The sequence below is a fragment of the Amblyomma mixtum genome, chromosome 5 (assembly GCF_055824585.1).
Source record: "Amblyomma mixtum isolate Tamu chromosome 5, ASM5582458v1, whole genome shotgun sequence".
NCBI lineage: Eukaryota > Metazoa > Arthropoda > Arachnida > Ixodida > Ixodidae > Amblyomma > Amblyomma mixtum.
Genome location: NC_143016.1, coordinates 93,216,655 through 93,237,556, shown reverse-complemented (window position 1 = coordinate 93,237,556; position 20,902 = coordinate 93,216,655). Strand labels below are relative to the sequence as shown.

At 48.1% G+C, this 20,902-nt stretch overlaps 1 protein-coding gene across 5 annotated transcripts in view; it reads right to left on the bottom strand.

The window, feature by feature from the left end:
- LOC149343062 (uncharacterized) overlaps window positions 1-20,902 on the bottom strand; it is a 51,153-nt gene that overhangs the window by 9,253 nt on the left and 20,998 nt on the right. The window contains exons 12-21 of one of the 5 annotated variants that reach the window (XM_089545582.1): window positions 18,158-18,264; window positions 17,321-17,378; window positions 11,705-12,776; window positions 10,547-10,613; window positions 9,873-9,972; window positions 6,651-6,846; window positions 5,776-5,913; window positions 4,005-4,099; window positions 2,181-2,266; window positions 1,728-1,786 (exon numbers count right to left, since the gene is read on the bottom strand). In XM_089545582.1, coding sequence (XP_089401708.1) covers window positions 1,728-1,786; window positions 2,181-2,266; window positions 4,005-4,099; window positions 5,776-5,913; window positions 6,651-6,846; window positions 9,873-9,972; window positions 10,547-10,613; window positions 11,705-12,776; window positions 17,321-17,378; window positions 18,158-18,264 — 1,978 coding nt within the window. The remainder of the gene's footprint in view (window positions 1-1,727; window positions 1,787-2,180; window positions 2,267-4,004; window positions 4,100-5,775; window positions 5,914-6,650; window positions 6,847-9,872; window positions 9,973-10,546; window positions 10,614-11,704; window positions 12,777-17,320; window positions 17,379-18,157; window positions 18,265-20,902) is intronic. The other 4 variants (XM_089545583.1, XM_089545586.1, XM_089545584.1 and 1 more) reach the window with 4 other exon arrangements.

Sequence of the window (20,902 nt, the reverse complement as noted above, 5' to 3'; positions counted from 1 at the left end):
TGCGGTGACTGTCTCGTTGGCTGTGTGGGTTGTGCTCATCATATTTACTAGCCGTCGGTCTTTCCATTGTAAATAGAGAATTTCTTGGTCGCGCAAACAAATAATTTCACCTCTTTTAGCTTTATTTTCCCAGCGCGCATCCTTCAATTCAGCAGGGAATCCCCGGCGGTCTTTTCGTGTAGTTCCGCAAGCCAATGTTTTCCGGTCGAGGAGGTGACTGAACAGATGCGTTGAGGTGTAAAAGTTGTCCATAAATATTCTATGCCCCTGATCAAAGTATTCTGCACACAGCTGGCAAACTACATCAAAAGCCAACCCGTGGGGCCCTGGCTGCTCGTGCTTGCCTGTGTATACAGCAAACTGCACTGTATACCCGGTGTCAGGGTCGGCAAGGACCCACAACTTGTAGCCCCACTTGGTTACTTTGTCCTTGATATATTGCCGTATCCCTGATCTGCCTTTGGACTTTACCATGCGCTCATCCACAGAGAGGTCTCGGTGAGGCTGAAAGAGCTTTGCCGACACTTTGTTCAAGTGCTCCAGAAGCCACCACACAAAGCGAAGCTTTCCTTTTGATAGCTGCGTTGCATCATCCAGGTCAGCGACATGTAGCATCGCAAGGAGTGCAATGAAGCAACGCCGCGGCATAATTCGTGGTGGCAGCAGACCAGTGTAAATGCTTCCCCCATTCCAGTACAGCTTGATTCGTGGCGCTTTCAAGATGCCCATATAGATTACAAGGCCAATGAACTTTATCGTTTCACTTGGAGTGACCTCTTCCCAATACCCATCTGGACGGGCACGAGTGGGCTTCTCCAAGATCTTCATCGAAGCCTATTTATTGGTGTTTTCGCAAATCGCTTCGATTACTTCGGCCGAGAAAAAAAGGAAAAAGAGGTCCAGGGCGGTCAGGAATCTCTTTGTGGTGCTTCTGAGCACCACACCCACATCTTCTGTCAGGTGCACACCAGGTTCCCGCCTGGAAGAAAACTGGACACGCTTCTGCCGGGGGGGCAGGAAGTCGTTCCCGTAGGTTGTGGAAACCCTACCAAACACAAAAAAAACAAGAACATATAGGGATCCCGTGTAAATGCTCAAGAGCGAGCGGAAACTGAAACTATATACTCACCTTCGGACACTAGTTGACGGTCCTGGTGATGACGATGCTGGATCACTCTCTGAACTGAAGTCAGAGCTTGAAAACTCATCTTCAGACTCTTCGCTGCTCGTTGGATCAGAAAAATCCGCAGTCGAAGCAGCTGAATAGCGTGACAGACGCACCTTTCCTCGCGCGGCCCGACGCGACGTCAACGCCATGCTTCTCAGTCTCGGCCGCCGCTGCGCCTATGATTAAAATCTCTCCTACGTCGCCGCCTGCCGCGAGAGAGGCATACTACGCCAAAACGAAAACTAGAGATGCTCAACAACCCCACTAGATGGCGACACGTGTTCTAGCGCGATCATTTTGAGCTTCAAAGCGCGCGGAACTTGATCGTGCATTTTTGCACGATATCCAGACCGCGGTCCCGAAAGAGTTAAAGGGAGAAAGTGGCAACAGCTAACTAGGTGCCTCGTGAACAACAGAGAAGCAATGTGCAATGTTTTCAGAGCAGGCATACAAGGAACTTCCTTTTAGCCTCTGCATCTTCACTGTGCATAGCAAACAAAAGCCTTAACAACAACACTTTTTTCTTTTCTTTTTTTTTTTTTTTGCTATGGTCACGTACCACCATGAACTGAACGTGGAGATTCCTCGGGGCTGATGGGCACTGCATCAACTTCAATTCTGCAATGTAAAAAAAAAAGAGTTGTCCCCACCAGTTCACTTGTGAGCCACAGTCATGACAGTCATGGCAATGAGCATTCACAGAGGGCACAATTTCATTTAGATAATTTAAGGCTTAGGTAATCAAATTGATTCATTCACCATATACAGGCCACCAGCTGAGAACAACAGAGCATCCTCAACCAAAGCTTTGAACTCTGTAAGCCATCTACGTTGGCAATCAGTACAGCAACACAGCAGGCCATAAGCTCGAAAAAAAAAAAAAAAAAAGATCTCGGAGTACAAATTCCCAGTGCACATCCACACCTCTATAGCCAGGTCCTTTCTACTCAGCACAAGATTCACAATAGATCATAACACAAACATCGGCAGCACTCCTGCATGTTCCACTTACAGGTTAGGATCACCCGCCTCTTCTGGCTTGTCCTGGCTAGCAGCATCAGTGTGAGTGTCTGACGATGCCTCCTTCTTGCTGAAGTCCTGATAGAAGCAGAAAATTCAATCATCATCATCAGCCTGACTGCATCCACTGCAGGGCAAAAGCCTCTCCCATATCCCTCGAAATAACCCTCTCTCCTCAGCCCGCTGCGGCCACCATATCCCCACAAACTTCTTAATCTCATCCGCCTACCTAACTTTCTGCCACCCCCTGCTACACTTCCCTTCTATTGGAATACACTCCGTTACTTTTGAGGACCAGTGACTATCTTGCATTCACATTACCTGCCCTGCCTAAACCCATTTCTTCCTCTTGATTTCGACTAGGATGTCAATAACCCACATTTGTTCCCTCACAGACTCTACCTGCTTCTGGTCTCTTAACATTGCACCTATTATTTTTCTATCCATAGCTCATTATGTTGTCCTTGCTGAACCCTCTTTGTTAGCCTCCATGTTTCTACCTCACTTTTGAGTACCAGTAAGCTACAGCTGTTGTATACTTTTCTCTGGAGGAATATTGGTAAACTGGTTTGGATTATGGGGGTTTAACGTCCCAAAGCAATTCAGACTATGAGGGATGCCATAGTGAAAAGATCTGAAAATTTCGACCACCTGGGGTCCTTTAATGTGCACTGACATCGCATGGTACACTGCCATCCATGATCTCAGAGAACTTGCCACATGGGCTCTACCCCATCAGATCATGCATACATCACTTCCCGTGTCACACAGCAAGACAAACACCACTAATGAGAACCATGGCCATCAATCTGTGTTCAGAGTTCTTTGCCATAACCCCCTTTGCCTTGACAGCCACTCTAAGTAAGCCAAGCAAAAAAGTCAGCGTCTAGCTTGCAGAGCCAGTTCCACAGACTGGATGCACGCTCTTAGCTGAGCTTGCATCCAGCATTTCAACATCCAGCTTGCAACCAGCATTCCTGTTAAATCAAACACTGCTGCCTCATTACAAAGCTAGAAACATTAACTCCAGACTCCAGACACATTGTGTGCCCAAATAGCTTTATTCCATGTGAACCAGCCAGAGGAACATACTCTGGCATCGCTCATTCTGCTGGTGGCACTGTGAAACTAAACTAATGTCCTGAGTCTGTCTAGCCACAAATCATACAACAGCTGTACAGCCTTTGTTAAAAGTAACCAGGCAATGGTGTTTGCTTCTCAGCCATACAGTGGAGCCTTTGTGGCATCCCTGAAGACCAAAAGGTCTACAAAGGTGAGGACAAAAGCTCTTCTTAGCTTACATAGTTTTAATAAAAACCCCTTTGCTTGGATACCTTTCGCTAAGGTGGTACACACAGAGCTACAGGCATAATAACAGTACCTTACAAGCGAAATCTCGTTAATTATAACTTGCTCAATTCCAACTCGCTTTAGTCCCATCAACAACAAGTGTACCAAACAGGCTACTCTTAAATTAGAAACTTTGCAATTCAAACATATTTTCAGACCCATTTGGGTTCGAGTTGCCAGGCATAGACGGTATATGCATACATCAGAAAATACATTCACCATGCACTGCAATGAAGAGAGACTTTATGTTGGGAGGGGCAAAGGCAATAGTGACCGAGCGTCCCGTGACTAATATGGTATGGTTGTCCACATTGCATCTGTGCTCCAAGGCATAGCGGGTCAGTGCACCTGAATGCCAGCCATGCAGTTGGCGGCAGGCTGCCTGGCTTTTGTCTCACTGTTTTCAACACCATAAACGACACAAACTTGAGAGCATTCAGTAATGTTACAATAAAGTGATGCTCACCCCTTGCTGGTCGCCCCTTATCAGGATTTCATCATCATCGTCATCACTCCAGTCGCTGTATGTGTCGGCAGCACCGGACTTCACTTCCTGGCCCTCTGAGGGAGGAGGAAGTGAGTGCCAAGCATGAGGAATAATGCATGAGGATGCCAAGAACAAAATCAATTCTTACTTTGCATCACCAAACCCGAACAAGAAGGGAAGGGAAAAGGCAGTTTTTTCTGTGTGTGTGTTTTTTAGTCTTCTTTGTAACTGACAAGGCCGTTTAAGACTGAACTAAGTTCAAATACATTGCACCTTAGCGCCAGGAAGTAGTTCCACAATGTCAGCTTCGTCCATAATAAGTCTCCAACCAATTTTTCGGACTCAGCGGGACCCGGAAAATGGTCCAAATAATCGAAAAGTCCGAAAAATCCATGAACTTCAAACATTCTGCGAAAAACCGGCTTTCAAAATCACAAAAATCCCTGCTCCCAAATGTTCTGCCTAGTATAAGCGATAATATTACAACTGAGTCTGTGCCATAGCCATGCTTTCGTCATCTCTGCACCCTCTCACGTCACGATACCAGAGTGCGCGGAGCGCCCGCAAGTCATGCCGCAAACAAATGCACTCACCGCGCGAAGCAAGAACAGACAGTTTGCATGGGGCAACGACATTCGCGAAGACCGAGAGGTAACTCATGGGAAGACTTGAGCGAAACAAGCGCCTGACATGCACTCCCCCCCCCCCAACCCTACCAAGTTTGCTGCCTCGCACCGCGGGCACCGTCGTCCAAGCCATGGCGGACGCTGCAGCTGTCCCACCATGTATCTCTCGCTGTTCTGTTGTACCATTTTCAATGCAATCATGCGCTCTTTGTAGGCCATCCCGACGGAAACGAAGAGTGTCCTATATCTCGAATGGCAACGATGGCAAACAAATAGCCAAGCCTATTTATGCCAGTGCGTCCGATTCACACTCCATCAGCGCCCACCGATTAAATTTAAATCCACGATGGCATCTTTCATGGCGGCAGAGAACTGGTAGGTTGTGACAGCGATGCCTACCCGCATCTGTGTTAGGCTGAAATAACAAAGTTTCAGCTTAAAAACGATCTCCACAGTATTGTTAGTGTCTATTTTAGTCCAAAAAATCAAACTTTTAGACTCCACAAAGTACGAAATATCAGCCGTGAAAATGTACGCGTTCCTATGAGCTGCACGACGGTTTCTCGGCGAAGTCCAAAATATCCCGCAAGTCCGAACTATTAAAGTCTGAAAAATCGGTCGGGTACTGGATACAGAAAACTTTACACCTGTTTCATGGGCATAATGTGCTTCACAACAAACGCTAGATGTACAGTCACAAACTGCACAACTAGCCACAGGTGGCAGAAATGCAAACTCTTGTCATCAAAGCAAAAAGAAACAGTTCCAATACTCAGGAGGGCAACTAAACATTGGCATACATTTTCTTTAGGAGTCATAACTATGCAAGTTCCCACAGGTATGACCGATTTGCTTTAGTCACTGGTTATACAGAATGAACGATCCAACCATACTGCAGTTCTTTACAAATATGCTTGGGCCTAGGTATGTCAGTTATGGCTTAAAAATTGCATCGCCGGTTGACCCTTATCGCAAGGCCTATTCACACTTGAACAGTGCATGCTGCCCAGATTGAAAAAAGTGCCCGTTTCACAATAGTATATCCGCAGAAGGGCAACTGTGCAAATGGACAGTGTGGGTGAAAGGGCAGCCATGACAAGGGGCATCCGCAGGCAGACACACACCCTCATTGTCGTCCTCAGACTTGCACTCCTCGACGAGCACCATGTGCTTGCTGCTGTCAGAGATCTCTGCCTTGGTGGGCGACTCCCCGCCACTGTCCTCGCTCACGGGGGATGCCACCTCCACCTTAGGGACTGCCGCTGCGTGCAGCACACACCACAGTGACACACAGGGGTGACTGAGGGGGGGAAGGGGGAGGGGTCCTCACTCCAAATCACTCATCTGACCGCATTCAGCACAGCAGCAGAAAGCACAGCACGGTTTAAAAGCACGATGTGCACTTGAGGGCAGGCCATGTTTTCTGAGTTTCAGCAGTGCAACTACTATTTTATATTAAGTGCACAAAAATGACGGATCCAATCTGCCTTATGCTCTAAGCTTCATACACACATATATACTGTCGGGAATGAAAGCGGTGCACACCACGGTCTTGGTTCACCTACACTGCTATGCCAGTTCCTGGCATTGCATTCTGTTGAGACACGCAAAGAGGTGACCATTCTTATCTAATTCTAGACGCATGTCAGCTATCTCGTTTGGCTTCACAGCACCCCCACTAGGTGAAAATGCATCGCAAGAGCACGTGATAGTCATCCCCTTTTCTCCCGACAGTATGTACATAGATGCGGTTAACTAGGTGCACTTCATCTGACCCTTAAGGATCTTTGGTGTACCTAGGCAACTATGTGACCCAGCAGCAACATGCACGCTAGAGATGCTGTGCCCGGTCTTCTCTGGTCAGCACTTCTCCCAAGTACCAAAGCACAGCGGACATGCAGTGAAAGCCACCGCTGCCACCCCAGCACAAAGCGCATGCAAGCATGCACCGCCCTGTGGGGGCAAGCCTGCAGCCCAACCGAGAGCACCCTGCGCCCACCTTCAGGCATGCTGGTGTCAGGTGACTGGTCGGGTCTCTCGGGAGCCTCATCCTGGCTGCTGCTGCGGCTGGTCTTGGCGGCTGGAGCCTTCTCGCGGGCGTGCCGAGGGGATGACCCCCGGCTGCCCCCCGAGCCTTCCCTGATCTCATCCACTTCTGGCTTGCCGTCAACCTCGCCGCGCTTGGAGACCTCCTGCTAATGGGAGGCAATTGCAAAGGCACAACACTGGGGCACACCTGCCTTAAGAGCAGGCTAATGCATGCACTTCTCCACCGGCTGACACGGTACAAAAGTGAGGGTAAGAAGAGAAATGAGTAGCCCTACATTACACTAGCCCAAATACATTAGCTCCGACTGCCGCCTTTTCTCCATTACACTTGCTCAAAATAATGCCATTCATGGTAATACGAATAAATAGACAGAACAAATAAACTTTGTAGGTGCCGCCGCGGTGGCTTAGTGGCTATGGTGCTCGGCTGCTGGCCCGAAAGACGCGGGTTCGATCCCGGCCGCGGCGGTTGAATTTCTTTGGAGGAGAAATTCGAGGCCCGTGTACTGTGCGATGTCAGTGCACGTTAAAGAACCCCAGGTGGTCGAAATTTCCGGAGCCCTCCACTACGGCGTCTCTCATAGCCTCAGTCACTTTGGGACGTTAAACACCATAAACCAACCAACCTAAACTTTGTAGGTATCATCACCATCATCAGCCGGACTACACCCACTGCAGGGCGAAGGCCTCTCCCATGTCTCTCCAATTAACCCTGTCCTTCACTAGTTGTGGCCACCGTATTCCCACAAATTTCTTAATCTCATCCACCCATCTAACTTTCTGCCGCCCCCTGCTACGCTTGCCTTCTCTTGGAATCCACTCCGTTACCCTCAGGGACCAGCGGTTATCTTGCCTTCGCATTACATGCCCTGCCCAAGCCCACTTCTTCCTCTCAATCTCAACTAGGATGTCATTAACCCGCGTTTGTTCTCTCCCCCACTCTGCCTGCTTCCGATCTCTTAACGTTACACCTATCGTTTTTCTTTCCATAACTCGCTGCGTTGTCCTTAACTTAAGCTGAACCCTCTTTGTTAGCCTCCACGTTTCTGCCCCACAGGAGAGTACCGGTGAGATAAAGCTCTTGTATACTGAAATTCAATTAAAAATAATTCAACTGTACTCCCTAGGTTATCAATCACTTGTTAAGTGGAATATATCCATGGCACCAATCCCTCAGAACGAAATGAACATGAGTCGAGCCAAGGCACCCACTGTAAACTCAAGCTCCTCAAAGCCTAATTCACTCACCAGATTAATTTACACCCACCCACTGCATCCAAAGCAAATAATCTTTTTAAACATATAGGCTCGGTGCCTGATAAGAACTGCGATTTCATGGTCCTGCAATCATTCCACTATATAGAGTAGAAACCTCTCATTCCCATGTGCTCTCTGTACTGCCGACACGGGAAAACTCACGAAATCACACTTACCTGCCATTCAATCTTGTTAGTATGCAAACAGATCTCCTAGAACATATTCTAAAGTCCAATTCTGACAGCAGCACCTAAATGTGCTGCGAACTAGTCATGCAACCGAGCAAGCGACTGGATTTCGCATGTGGCGATTTTTCGTAGACTAGTTCGCAGCATCAATTTCATGAAAATCACCAATGGTGAGCGTAAACAGTGCAGCCCATGCGCTGGGGCACCTAAAGGCATGGTTTCATTTTTGAGCCTTCGGTTTGAGAAATCGCTTGGGCCCATCGCGAGGCTTGCAGTCCGGCAAAACCGATACGCGAGGGCTAATCAGCTACATGTCGCACAAAATACAAATTACACTTAAGCCTCTTATACTTATAATGAGGTTATAACGGTGTACGACCTTAGTAGCAACTGTCCCGTGCCAATGGGGTTACCTGCCACTGTGCACACTGGGGACAACATACCTAGCCGGCATTTAGTTTGCCATCAATGTGCATTACGGGAGCCTTGAACATGTGCAATGAGTGCCCACCACATGACCTAATAATACGCAAACCAAATGAATATGGCAGCCTTGCCAACACACGCTCGTGTCTTCTGCAGACTGTACAGGCTTCAAAGCTTAGCTGATTCCAGCCGCCGGACACGTAGCATCAATTTAGCTGTGAGTACCCATTACGGTTTGCTTTGCTACACAATTCGTGAGCATGCGAGCCACAGCACTTCTTTGCATGACAGGAGTGCTTTGTGAAGAAGGTGCATGCCAGAACCGAAGGCTTTGATGGTGGCTGCCTTTCTGGTGAATAGAAATTGTATTAACACTTTAGTTTTCTGCTGGATGGCACTGCCAGCCAGCCGGACCTCTTAACCATCAAGCACACCAAGCGCGCTGCCAAACAGTTTTAACCAGGCGACCATGCTGCAGAAGTGGAAACAAAACTGTGCACGAAACCAGAAAAGCAAAGCGTGGTCGCAATTAGCCACGTGCAGCAAGGAGATTGAAGAATGGGGGAACTGCAGTTTGCCATATCGAATCGGTACGGAAGAGTTGGGCACCATTACAAACTGACAAACTCTGCACAAAATGATCAGTGGTGTTCATTGGAGGTTCGTGATGTCTCGGTGTGGGAAAATTTTACTTCGTAAAATTGAGATATCAAATACAAGGGCATCTAGGGGTGCTTCAAAGGGGAATGGCTATTCCTTCACTATATCCATTAGTTCGTGATAAACAGTTTTGTTATAACTAGGTTTGACTGTATCAACTTGTTTTTTTTTCCCGAATTTCTAGAGTTCTATGCATATTTGAAACTCAAAGAAATTTCGCAATTCCTTGGGTGTTTATTTGAAATATCCTGGTATTTCCAGTCAATCTCAAAACATTTTCACACATCTGTATGAAAGTTAGTTCAGGCATGTACAAAGCTAACCATCTGTGTTTTTTTTTTTATCAGAAAACTAACAACCTCACTAACAACTAACAACTAAATATACTATTTAGGCAGAGATATAGGTAATCATTTTGAATTAGTAAAAACAAAACTTGTTTACAATGGTACATCTGTTCCTTTTCATAGCAGTTTTGTGGAAAAGCATTTGTCTTTAGTTTTGAGCTACTTGTGCTGATATTCAAAATTATCTGAAACTATTCGGTTCAGTTTGTAACCAAATTCTATTATTCATATTCACTTTGTACCGGAAAATTTGATATCTACACACATCTAATATAAAAAAAAAGGCCCTCTTACCTTGGCACTCCTAGCTGGCAGCCTCTTGCGCTCGTAACCGCGATTGGGTGAAACGGAACGTGACCGTCCACCCCCGCGCCCATCCCGGCTGGGACCTGACCTGCATGCATTAACAAAATCCCACCTTGGCATTAGGTCCTTAAGATTTGTGCATCTTGGTTGCAAGACCTCAAGAGGCTTGAAAACAATGGTTCTAAGTGTTTAAACCCTACTACCAGTAGTAACACTAACTTCCGGGACTCACAGCTGGACAGCACACTCACACACCATACCACTTCTCATGCACTTGCACCCATGTTCAAACTGAGTATACAATATAGCTCGGATACTATAAAGTGAACGTTCCGTCTGTCCCGCTGATGGCAACAGGCACAACTTGATGACAGTAACCTAAGCAACAAACTAATGCCAGTTAAACCTCCTCCTGTAGGAAACAAAATGCTTTTGCTTGAGATGTAATTTGACATCTCAAGAAAGCACACCTAATATGCATAAAACTCTCAGCAGCATGCACACTGCAAATTTCATGGTGCTTATCCCGGCCCTTATTCAGCGTTTCAGAATGCCTTGGCTGCTGCCCCTTTTGGCCAGAAGCTAAACTAACCAGTTTTTCGTTTAAGTTCGAACCCCTCTGATAACAAAACCCATCCCCCCATTTTCTTACATTTCATTACCTCGAGTCTCTCGAGTCAAGAAGAGGGTCCACATCTCTTCTGCTATAACGGCTTGGACCAGAGTCGTCTGAAAAAAAGATCAGAAATACAATCCAGTACCTATCACAGATAGAAAAGGTTGTCAATACAACGGAAATGTACGCTTACAGGCACTCAGCATTGAAGCTTTCCCCACAATAAGCAAATCATCTACAAGCATGACCCATCACCATGTGGGGAATAATGCAAGTCCAGAGGGAATCCTCAATGCTACAAAGGCAGCAAGCAACCAAATAAAAAGCAAAACAGTAATAAGCTGAGCACAAGGGGGCCTGTGCTGATGCTGTTCTCCTGCCTCTACTCGGGTCATCTACTTTAGCACCTGCTTGAAAGAGTTTTTATACGACTTGCGCAAGATTTCAGTACTTAACTGTTCCTTGACAAGCAATTACAAAGAAAACCCCTTTCACTTAGGGCATCACCTGTTTTCTTTCCTTCAAGGAGTCGACGGGAAACAGCTCTTAACGCCTTTCACAATATACTTCTCTCTTACTAAGTTGCGGCAAACTACGATACGCTAACTTGTTACCGAAGAAAATGCACCAACTAGCCCAACAACAAGTTTTACTTGTGTACTCTAAGAAAGCTTAAAAAGCAAGTACTGTCACAGTATCAATGATGTCCAATTATCAGAACTTTGGCTCAGAACAGCTGGGCTCTGTTCGCTGGCTGATGCATGGCCCAATGTGTGGTCAATGCTTGAGAAAGGAAACAACAGCGCCTAAAAAGACAAATTTAAGTGTGGTCAATATCTGTCGTTGTCACAGGCTTGCGCAAACCTCACAAAAGCAAAACTGAAACTGTGAGGTCGGACTATTTTTCAGATAAGCGGAGACCTCCTTTATCACAATGCCAGCTGATGCGCGCATGTCACAGGTGCGTGGGCGACACTGCAGCATGCAATTCAGGTTTGAGGAGGGCTATTTGGACATTCACATGCACTGCCTGGCCATGCCTCAACATGGCCTCCATTTTGAAGCCTGTCTAAATTAAACAGTACCAGACCCACAGCTTCCAAATAAGCAAGCATCCGAAGCCACAGACTCTACATGCATGGGTGTTAGCCAGGACCACGCTGGCTGTTCTCAGTAGAAAAACCATGACAAGAGGCCCACTCACCAATCCTGGAAGGAGCGGCCCCGCGGCCCTTGTAGTCTCCTCCTCTCCTCCCGGGATCCCCCCTGGAATCCGAGCCCCTCGGCTCTCCTCGGTGGCCGGGCTCTCCCCTGTACGGTGGTTCCCCGCGCTCGTACAGGTCGCCCCGGCCACCCATCTTCGGCCCATCGTCCCGAGGATCCACTCGGCCACGAGAGCCGGACGGCTCAAGGCGAGACGACCCATAGCCACGATCATCGCGACCCCGCGAATCGTTACGGCGGGGCTCGCCCCTTCCACCGGGCTCCAGGCGACCCCGCGGCTCTCCTCCTCCCCTGGCATCCATGCGGCTCACGTGCTCCGATCGCCGAAGGTCTCGCCCACCGCGGTCCCTCATCTCCGAGCGGTGGGGCCCATAGCCATCCGCATAGTAGTCTCCACCTCGGCGATCCATGCGTGCGTAATAGTCCTCAGCCAGGCGTCCGTAGTCGTCAGAGCGCGGGTCATAGCCCGGAAGGTCGCCCCGGTCCATGCGCGGCGGCGGGGGCAGGTCCTTGCCACGCAAGTCCATGCGCGAGTGTGGGTCACGACCGTCGCGGTAGTCGGAAGAGCGACCGTAGGGGTCCGGTGGCCCCCGACCATCACCACCTCTGGAGTAGGGGTCACCCCTGCCGTGGTAGTCTGGCTTGAGGTCGCCTCCTCGTCCGTGGTAGTCGCCCCGGCCGTGGTAGTCACCGCCACGGAGGTCCTGCTTGCCCGGGTCACCTCGGGGGTCAAGCCCCCGGCGGTAGGGATCGCCTCCTCGCAGGTCGCCCCTAGAGTCGCCCCTCAGGTCGCCTCTGAGGTCTCCCCGCGAGTCTCCCCCCCTGGGATCTCGCCGCAGGTCCCCTCCCCTGGGGTCTCCCCTGGGATCGCCCCTGGGGTCGGCACCACGGAGGTAGGGGTCACCGCGTCGCCCGTCGGGGCCCCTCAGGTCCGACTTGCCCCGGCTGTCCTGATTTCGCGAGCGTGGTGAGTGCGGGTAGTCCATGCGGTGCATCTCCATGTCCATGCGGCTGCGTGGTGGCAGGCCGGCCAGGGCGGGAGATGGCGACCTGTATATAGCCACATCACACACTTTGAAACAGGCACTACTGTCACTGTGAAAAAGGTGCAGGACGCTTTGCGAGTTGCCCCAACAACTTCTAGAATGTGCTCTGCGAATCAAATGTCACTGCTACCTCTCTAGTTAAGAAAGTTGCGCTTCTCTCTTTCTACACCCTTGGAGCAGCAATAGAATCAGAGCTGCCACACAGCAAGGCCCTGAAACCATTACAGCCAGTCACGACAAGTGAAACCGAACCATAGTCTACACTAGGGGTTCTCAAACTTTTTTGCCTCAAGGAACCCCAACAGCCTCCAACATGTCCAAAGGATACCCCCACCCCCCCAACCCCCAATCACAATCGCTCCGCGTTGCTTGAGAATGGACCCTTTATGCTCGTTTTTTGCTGCTTTGTCCACTTTTTAAGTATTTGTTTATTTCTTTGTTTTCTTCCTTTCTCCAGTCAGTTTTTATTCAATGCCCATTTCTTACACATTCTCTTACCTCTAACCCCATGACAAGAAAGCAGAAAATTAGTCGCAAGACAAACGTTCTCCCGCATTCGCACACTTAACTGGCTCTGCTGCGCATAGAATCACGCAACACCTTGTCTGACTTTCATTGGCGCTCTGGCATAAGCAAAACGATGGATTTTTTTTTTCTTATGCGAGAATGTTAGCATGCCCACGTCAGGAAAAATTCCCCAGCGTTGGCACTGGCGACTGTTTGAAGCCTTGCAGCCAGAGTATGCAGATAGAATCAGGAGCCTTGAGCATCATCTGCATGGAGCATCTTGGCATGCTGCCATGTTCTGTGCTGTGGATAGCACCCATGCTGACGGGGCAAAACTGAGGAACAAGCCAAGAGCTAAAACAAATCAAGTATACTGTGTCTGCTTCGCACACACCCGGCAGAAGTGCGCAGGAAAGGGAGAACATGCCAGTGTAGGTGCTCAGGGAACCCAAAAAAGCAGCCCGCGGAACCCAGTTTGAGAACCCCTCGTCCAGATAAAAGGAGCACCCTTACCAAATGCCCATCTAGGTACATGTTTGAGCCAACTAATACTGTGCAATTAAATTGGCAGTGCAGAAACGTAGGCACGAAAGAACACCATCAATTGGCCATAAAATGCGCATCTAACACCAGAGATGGCTCACATCAAATTTACTACAAGGCTCCTCAGTGAGAAAAATCAGCAGTTGCAAAAGCAGGAATCAAACAAGCTACATGTGCTGCTAGACATGGTGTCGCCCACTGGCTTCGGTTATAATTATACACCCACAGTATATAGTTTTTTTTTTTTAATGCGATGTTGATTGCCTCAGGGCATAAAACGGCATGTAATGATAAATGAGGATGCCTAAATAAATGAGTAAAGGTTCTCTGATCTAATGAAATCGAGCAGTGAACGATGATGAGGTCCTTGTATCCAAGCGGTGTATGAAGCACTATTATCGGGCGAAAGACCCGCTGCCGCCAGGTGCCGAATTCTTGTCGGCTTCAACGCCGGGCAAACCCACAGCAGGTGGTGAATGTCGGCCTCAAGATTTCGGTTCTTGCAGACTGGACACCCGGGGCGGGGAAAAACACCTTCGAATTGCGGCCACTTTCGTGTAACGGCCGGAGTTAGGGCAACCCCGACCCGGATCCTCCGAAGCGCAACCTCCTCTGCACGGGTAAGACCACGGGGGAGGGTTAGACATTTAAAAATTGAAACATTATTGCTTTTCATAACAGGTAAAGTACGGTTGTTTTGTATATACTTCCACTCTGCTTTATGGGTGTATGTTTATTGTTTATAGGGGTTCAACATCCCAAAGCATCTCTTGTCAGTTACCCATACCATTGCCTCCATACCACACACTCAGGAAACCAAGTTTAGAATGCAGTGGGTAGGCTGGTTGATTGTACAGAATCGATAGTACTATATAGCAAGTACCATATTTACTCGCATAATGATCGCACTCGCGTAATGATTGCACCCCGAATTTTGTTGGCAAAATTAAATTTTTTTTATTCCCCACGTAATGATCGCACCCCGAACTTGCCGCTGCAATTTGTTGACGATGTCGAGTCTAGCCAACGAAGATCATACCGTATTTACTCGCATAATAGGCGCACTTTTTTTCCAGAAAATCCGGCTCAAAGTTCGGGGTGCGCCTATTACGCGGGGTAAAATTTCCGGAAATTTTTCGACTCGCAAAATTGAACACACCGCGTAAACGCACTCGTGTACGGGCCGCTCCCCGTTTTCGCGAAGAAAATGTTAAAAAAAAAAAGGTCCGTGTATCGGCCGCACCGAAACTTTCGGAATGCACGCGCCGAGGCCTCCGCGATCGGCTCCAGCTGCGCGCAACGGGCGCTTGATCGCGGAGGCCACACACGCGCACAGGAGCTTCCAGACGCCGCCCACGGAGAGCGCCCAAGGCCACGCTCATCATCATCATCATCGTTTTCCTCTGCCGCGAGCTTTCGCTATCTATATCGCCATCAGCATCTCCAGCTCGTTTTTTTTTGTTGTTGTTGCTGTCAAGTGCCGGGATTTGCGGTAGCGCGATAGTTATCGTGGTTTATGGCCTTGCCGCGGAGCTTTGATGTTTTAGCTCGACGGGCAAGCACCTTAACAGCTACACGGCTGGGAGTTTGCTCTCCAACGCGGCAAGCGTGCGGCAGGTCGGAAAATACGACGTGGCCGAGAAGTGCGGCAGTTGCGACTGCGGCGTCCCTAAATTTTCGTACACGACTCCAAGCGCCAAGGTTTTCGCGGGCCTAAGTCGGGAACGTTTCCGGCTGGAGATGAAGCTTTCCAAACAGACGTTTAAAGTGAGCATCCCTGAAAACTGTGTGCGGCTGTTCTACGCGATGTCGTTGTACGTGCTGTGGGTCCGCAGCAGCTGCTGCTAAATAAAGATTGGGAAGCGGGGGGTGGTGAGGCGTCGGCTTGCAATCGTGTAAATACAGTATTGATCACAGTGCCAAGTTCGGGGTGCGCCTATTATGCGCAGAAATAAAAAAATCTGATTTTTCGCGCCCTAACTAGGGGTGCGCCTATTATGCGAGTGCGCCTATTACGCGAGTAAATACGGTACTTGTCATCTGTCTGACAGATGGCACGTGCAGATGGTCATCTTTCTCTGTCATCATTACAGCAGCAGCTGCCTGTTGGTTGACCTGCGGTCACACGGGCAGTCTAAATGCGGTTATGCTTAACCGCGGACATCAAACTTGACTGCGGTTATCTCGAATCACGGTTTGCCGTTGTCACAGGGTTCGCCACTGTTGTGGGTTGCGGTGCAACGAACGAAGTGACGCGATGATCCGGAGCGAACCAACATTTGCAAATATCTTGCAGCGCATTTGGCACAGTATCGAGAGTGCTGTCCGACGGTGCTGTCCGGTTGCAGCACTGCCTTCACAGCCAAATGCATTGCCACGCCACCCGCAAACCACCTGCGCCAAGGAAACATCTTTACGGCGGATCCATGGCGCCAGTGCCAGAAAACCATGCTAAACTTTCTTGTTCTCGTAAATAATAAGCCCTGCGATACGGGAATGTCAAAAACGTAACCTCCTTGAGGGTTGTTGACCTGTACAGAGTTGCTAGGAGTAATAACTGCGATAGAAGCTAGATTTAAGTTCGCAGCCGTGTTTGCAGTTCACAGCAGCGGGCCAGGCCTTGTGCTTTTCGCACTATACCTTCTCGGTTAACGACACAAACCAAGCTCGCCAAGCTCGGTTCGCGATAACCGCATTTAGCGGCGTAACCGCGGGTAGCGCACCCGTGTGACAAAAGTAGTCTGACCTACAACTTGTTTGCGTTTTCAGGGCGCAAAAAATTTTTTGTGGAAAATTTACCCCCCCCCCCCCCCCCCCCCTCGAAATGATCGCACCCCTAAATTTGCAACAGTTAAAAAAAAAAAAATATGAGATCATTATGCGAGTAAATACGGTAGTATAGATATGACTATCAATAGTACTATCGATAGAACTATCGATAAACTATTGAAAGTACTATTGATAGTACTATTGATAGTACTATCAATAAAACTATCAAAACTATTATCGATAGTTCTATCGATGCAACTCTTGAAAGTACTAACTATCGACAGTTTCTTTTACCATCGATAGTTCAATTGTGACTAAACTATCGATAGTATTGACAGTACTATCGATAGTTTTGCATCATTATTCCCCATACACCTGCGAGAGGCACTCTGAAAAGCATCGGCAGCGTGGAGCCCTGTTCAAGCTGGAAGTGGATGATCCTGTACTTGGTGCCGGCTCGCTCCCCCTCTTGCACCGATGTGCTTGATCAGAGAATTTCAAGCCGTGAAGAAAAGTGCAGCTCACACTCAGTCCTCAAATTGTTGTAAACCAGTGTGCCACTTCTGGCCCTTGCACATATCTGGGAGCCACACTTGCATCGCTTGAGTCTCATACCACACGCATGCTTGGCTGTCCTGCAGTAGTAACTGCAGGCTCTCCCTACCTCAACCAGTCCATGTAGCAGCACTTGACGCAGTGCCAATGCTTTTGGCAGCTACGATTACTTTCCTTTCAAAAGCAGCCGAGTTCTGCTTTCGCAGTCCTGACATCATGTGAGGTGCGATCGTCCTGCGCCAGAGAGCGTGGGTGTCACTAGGTCAATGCGGCGAAATGGTGTCGAAATTGAAACAGTCAATCGACGCCACCACTAGATGGCGCCTCCTCTCGCAGAAAGCTAGTTGGTGATAATGATGAGTAATAACAAGACTGGGACTGTGAATTTGGGCTGAAAATTTCTCAGATCCACACGCAATACGAGGCAGAAACTTGACATGATAATATATGGAAAAATGCTCGTGTTATACGCGTCTTTTTTTATATCACAACACTCAAGTGCCATAAAAATGTCACTGGCGATTATAACCTGTAATTGTTATAAATGGGTTAACAAAAAAAAAAAAGAGACAAGACAAAGATTCAAGCATTTTAATCCAGAGGAAATTGTTCATTGGTAAAAGCCACAGTCTTTTAGCTTCACTTGTTCCATGCAAGGCTGAACGAAATTTTTCTCAAAAGCATCTATTTGCTCCACTAGGTCAAGTGTAAGGCACTTCATGAAAATAAACTCCTGGAAGCAGTGAATCATATATACGGCTCAAACAACTTCAACAGGCTAATACACCATGTTGTCATTATCATCAGCGCCATCCAGCTATTCTCAAGAACTGAAGTACAAATGTAACCTGTCCATTAACTGCAGCAACAGCTTTTGAAACACCATGTAACCCTCATGGAAAGCAAGCTGCTTTTAGCCAAAATGGCACGGCAAGCAGGATTTTTAAATGCAGTTGCTGCACATGAAGGAGGATTTCTAAGAGAAAAATACTGGAACACAAAAGTGTACATGCCGTGAGCGATGGTGATCCATCCTACGTGCATCACGGCCCCTGCCCTGGTCGTAACGGCCTCGGTCACTAACGTAGCGCTCTGTGTGGTCAGGCACCACTTCACCGGGCTGTAAGACAAAGACACACGGCAGATGTGACATATCTGCTATTTCATGCCAAACATTTCCTACCCCTTCACAAATGCTATATACAACAAATAAAGACAAAGTAGGCAAACACTTAGCACAATCATTTCAAGTGCTTTCACATTTTAGTGCTCTCTAGTGGTGCTTTATATAGTGGTCCAAGTTGTCTCCATAAACAGCAGGCATATTAAACAAATGTGTGCAAAGAGGGTAACATATTGAGGCATTCTGCTACTGAAATACAGTCGACGACCGAAAATTCGGACGCCTGATTTTTCGGACATGCTTGATTATTCGGACTTTTTCGCGGCACCGCGACATGGCCCATAGAGCCAATGTGTAAAAGCGCTTGAAATTTCGGACGCTACGCAACTGACCACTCGATTTTTCGGACCTCATTCGCACTCGCCGCCAGTACCCAAGCCGCCATATAATGTTTACAGTGGAACCTCATTAATTCAGACTGCAGGAGATATCGAAAACTTGATCAAACAAAACGAAATTCAAGCTTAAAGGGAGCCTCTTGCGACGCTGAAATTCTGCGCGAGTTGAGTCGGCACATTGCGCTCGCGTGTTTTCGAATTCGTGCTGTCCTTGAATGTCTTCCGCCGCACGAACTTGAACCGTAGTCTGAGTTCACGGAACTCATCTGTGCCGAGTCTTTAGTCCCGAACACGAAATACGAATACGATTGCGGAGCGCTTGATCGCGGAGGCTACGCGCACGCCGTGGCCTCCGCAATCGAAGCGCGCTTCGGGCGCGCTGCCGGATCATATCGCGGCCGCGATCTGCTCCGGCGCCGCGCCGTTCGCGGAGGCCACGCGCGCGCACCGGAGCTTCCAAGTGCCGTCGCCGTGATCATTATCAACTTTTTTCTCCGTCGATATTTTCCGCTGTTCACATCGGCATCAGTATCGCCAGCTCCAGCCTTTCGTGGCGTGTTAGCGCGTTCGCCGTGATAGTGGCTTTCGCGTGCTGCCTCCGAGCTTCACAATTTTAGCGCGATGGGCAAGCACCTTAAGCTACATGGCTGGGAGTTAGCTCTCGAACGCGGTCGGTAAGCGTGCGGCAGGCGGGAAATTCGACGTGGCCGAGAAGTGCGTCCGATGATGGTGCAACCAAAAGAGAAACACAAGCTGCAAAAAGCGCGCTTTCCGAGGAAAGCCGTGCGAGTTTCCTGAACTGGAAGAAGAGCTGCTCCTCTATGTGATAGAATTTCGGAACAACGGCTACGCGTTGACAGCGGACATGCTGCGCGGCTTCTTTTGGCATGAGCGTGCACCAGAGCGCAGCACCAGCTCAGGAGTCTAAATACTTCGCGAGTGACGATTGAATGTAGAATAAATGTCGCTCATTCCCTGGTTGGTGTGTTTTTACTCAAAAAAAATTTTTTTTTCGCACATCGCGTCTATGGGCCGCACCCCGAAAATTGGCCCTCGAATCTGGAAAAAAAAAAAAGTGCGGCCCTTATACGCGTTTATACGGTATTTCGCGCGGCGAAATATAGTCATGAGGAGCATTAGAATGTGTACAATACAATTGGCCGCTTTCTCCGGCATAGTGTTAATAAGTTTGTGATTTTTTCGGTGAAATTTGATTTTCCGGACTGCCCGATTTTTCGGTCGTTTTCGCGGTCCCTAGAGAGTCCGAAAAATCGGTCGTCGACTGTACTCAAGTGATGTTCTCTTCACTGAACCACAACAAGTAGGAGTAAGCAGAAAGCTTAGCACCATCTGTTGCTGCATAAAAGAACTTACCTGTGCCTGATCCGATATCATTGCCATGCTTATATAGGATACCCCTAACAGTATTTCTCCATGCTTCACCTGCCTATCCTAAAGAGTTTATACCCTGCAAGCATATAGTTATAGTCTACCACTTGCAACCTTTTTAGCTGACTGTAACAGCCCCAGCAATGTCAGGTGTCGAGGTTCATTCCGAAGTCTGCTTTGGCTGGAATAAACTTGCTGCACAATACTTATGTAATTATGTAAGAACACCTGCTTGAAGTAAGGCACATAAGTATGAAGTCAGTGCTTCACAATTTTTAGGCCTTGGCTGGAAAAATGCTGTCGTACTGCATGAAAATAAACTTGTAGCTCCATGGACACACATTAGTGGTAAATAAAAGCCTAACAGGCAGCTTGATGCACATCGCAGGCACTTCCTGCTCAGTGTCACCATGCAGGATTTTAGCAGGACAGCACAAAAGCACCAAGCTGAAAGTCAAGCATGGTGCCAAACATGAGTCACTCAGTAATAACCTGATATACAGCAGCTTCAGACCAAACGTGCAACCACAATACAAGCCCTCAACCATCAACACTAACACTGAAAGTGAAGCATGTTTGGCAGTACTTGTAAGCACTGCTGAAGTGATGTACCAGTTATTGCACAGCTGAAAATGCATTACTACATGGCAGTACAACTAGTGATGTGTCTAAAAAAGCTATATCTTTATACTCTTCCATCCATGACACTTTATACCAAGCTTTTAAACCAGTGAAATATTTTGATGCCAATGTAAAAAACAAAAGAGAATTGTAAGACAGCTGTGTCACAGTTGTGTCATTAAAATGGCAAAAACGACTAACTGGACTGTTTTCTAGAAACAAGCAAT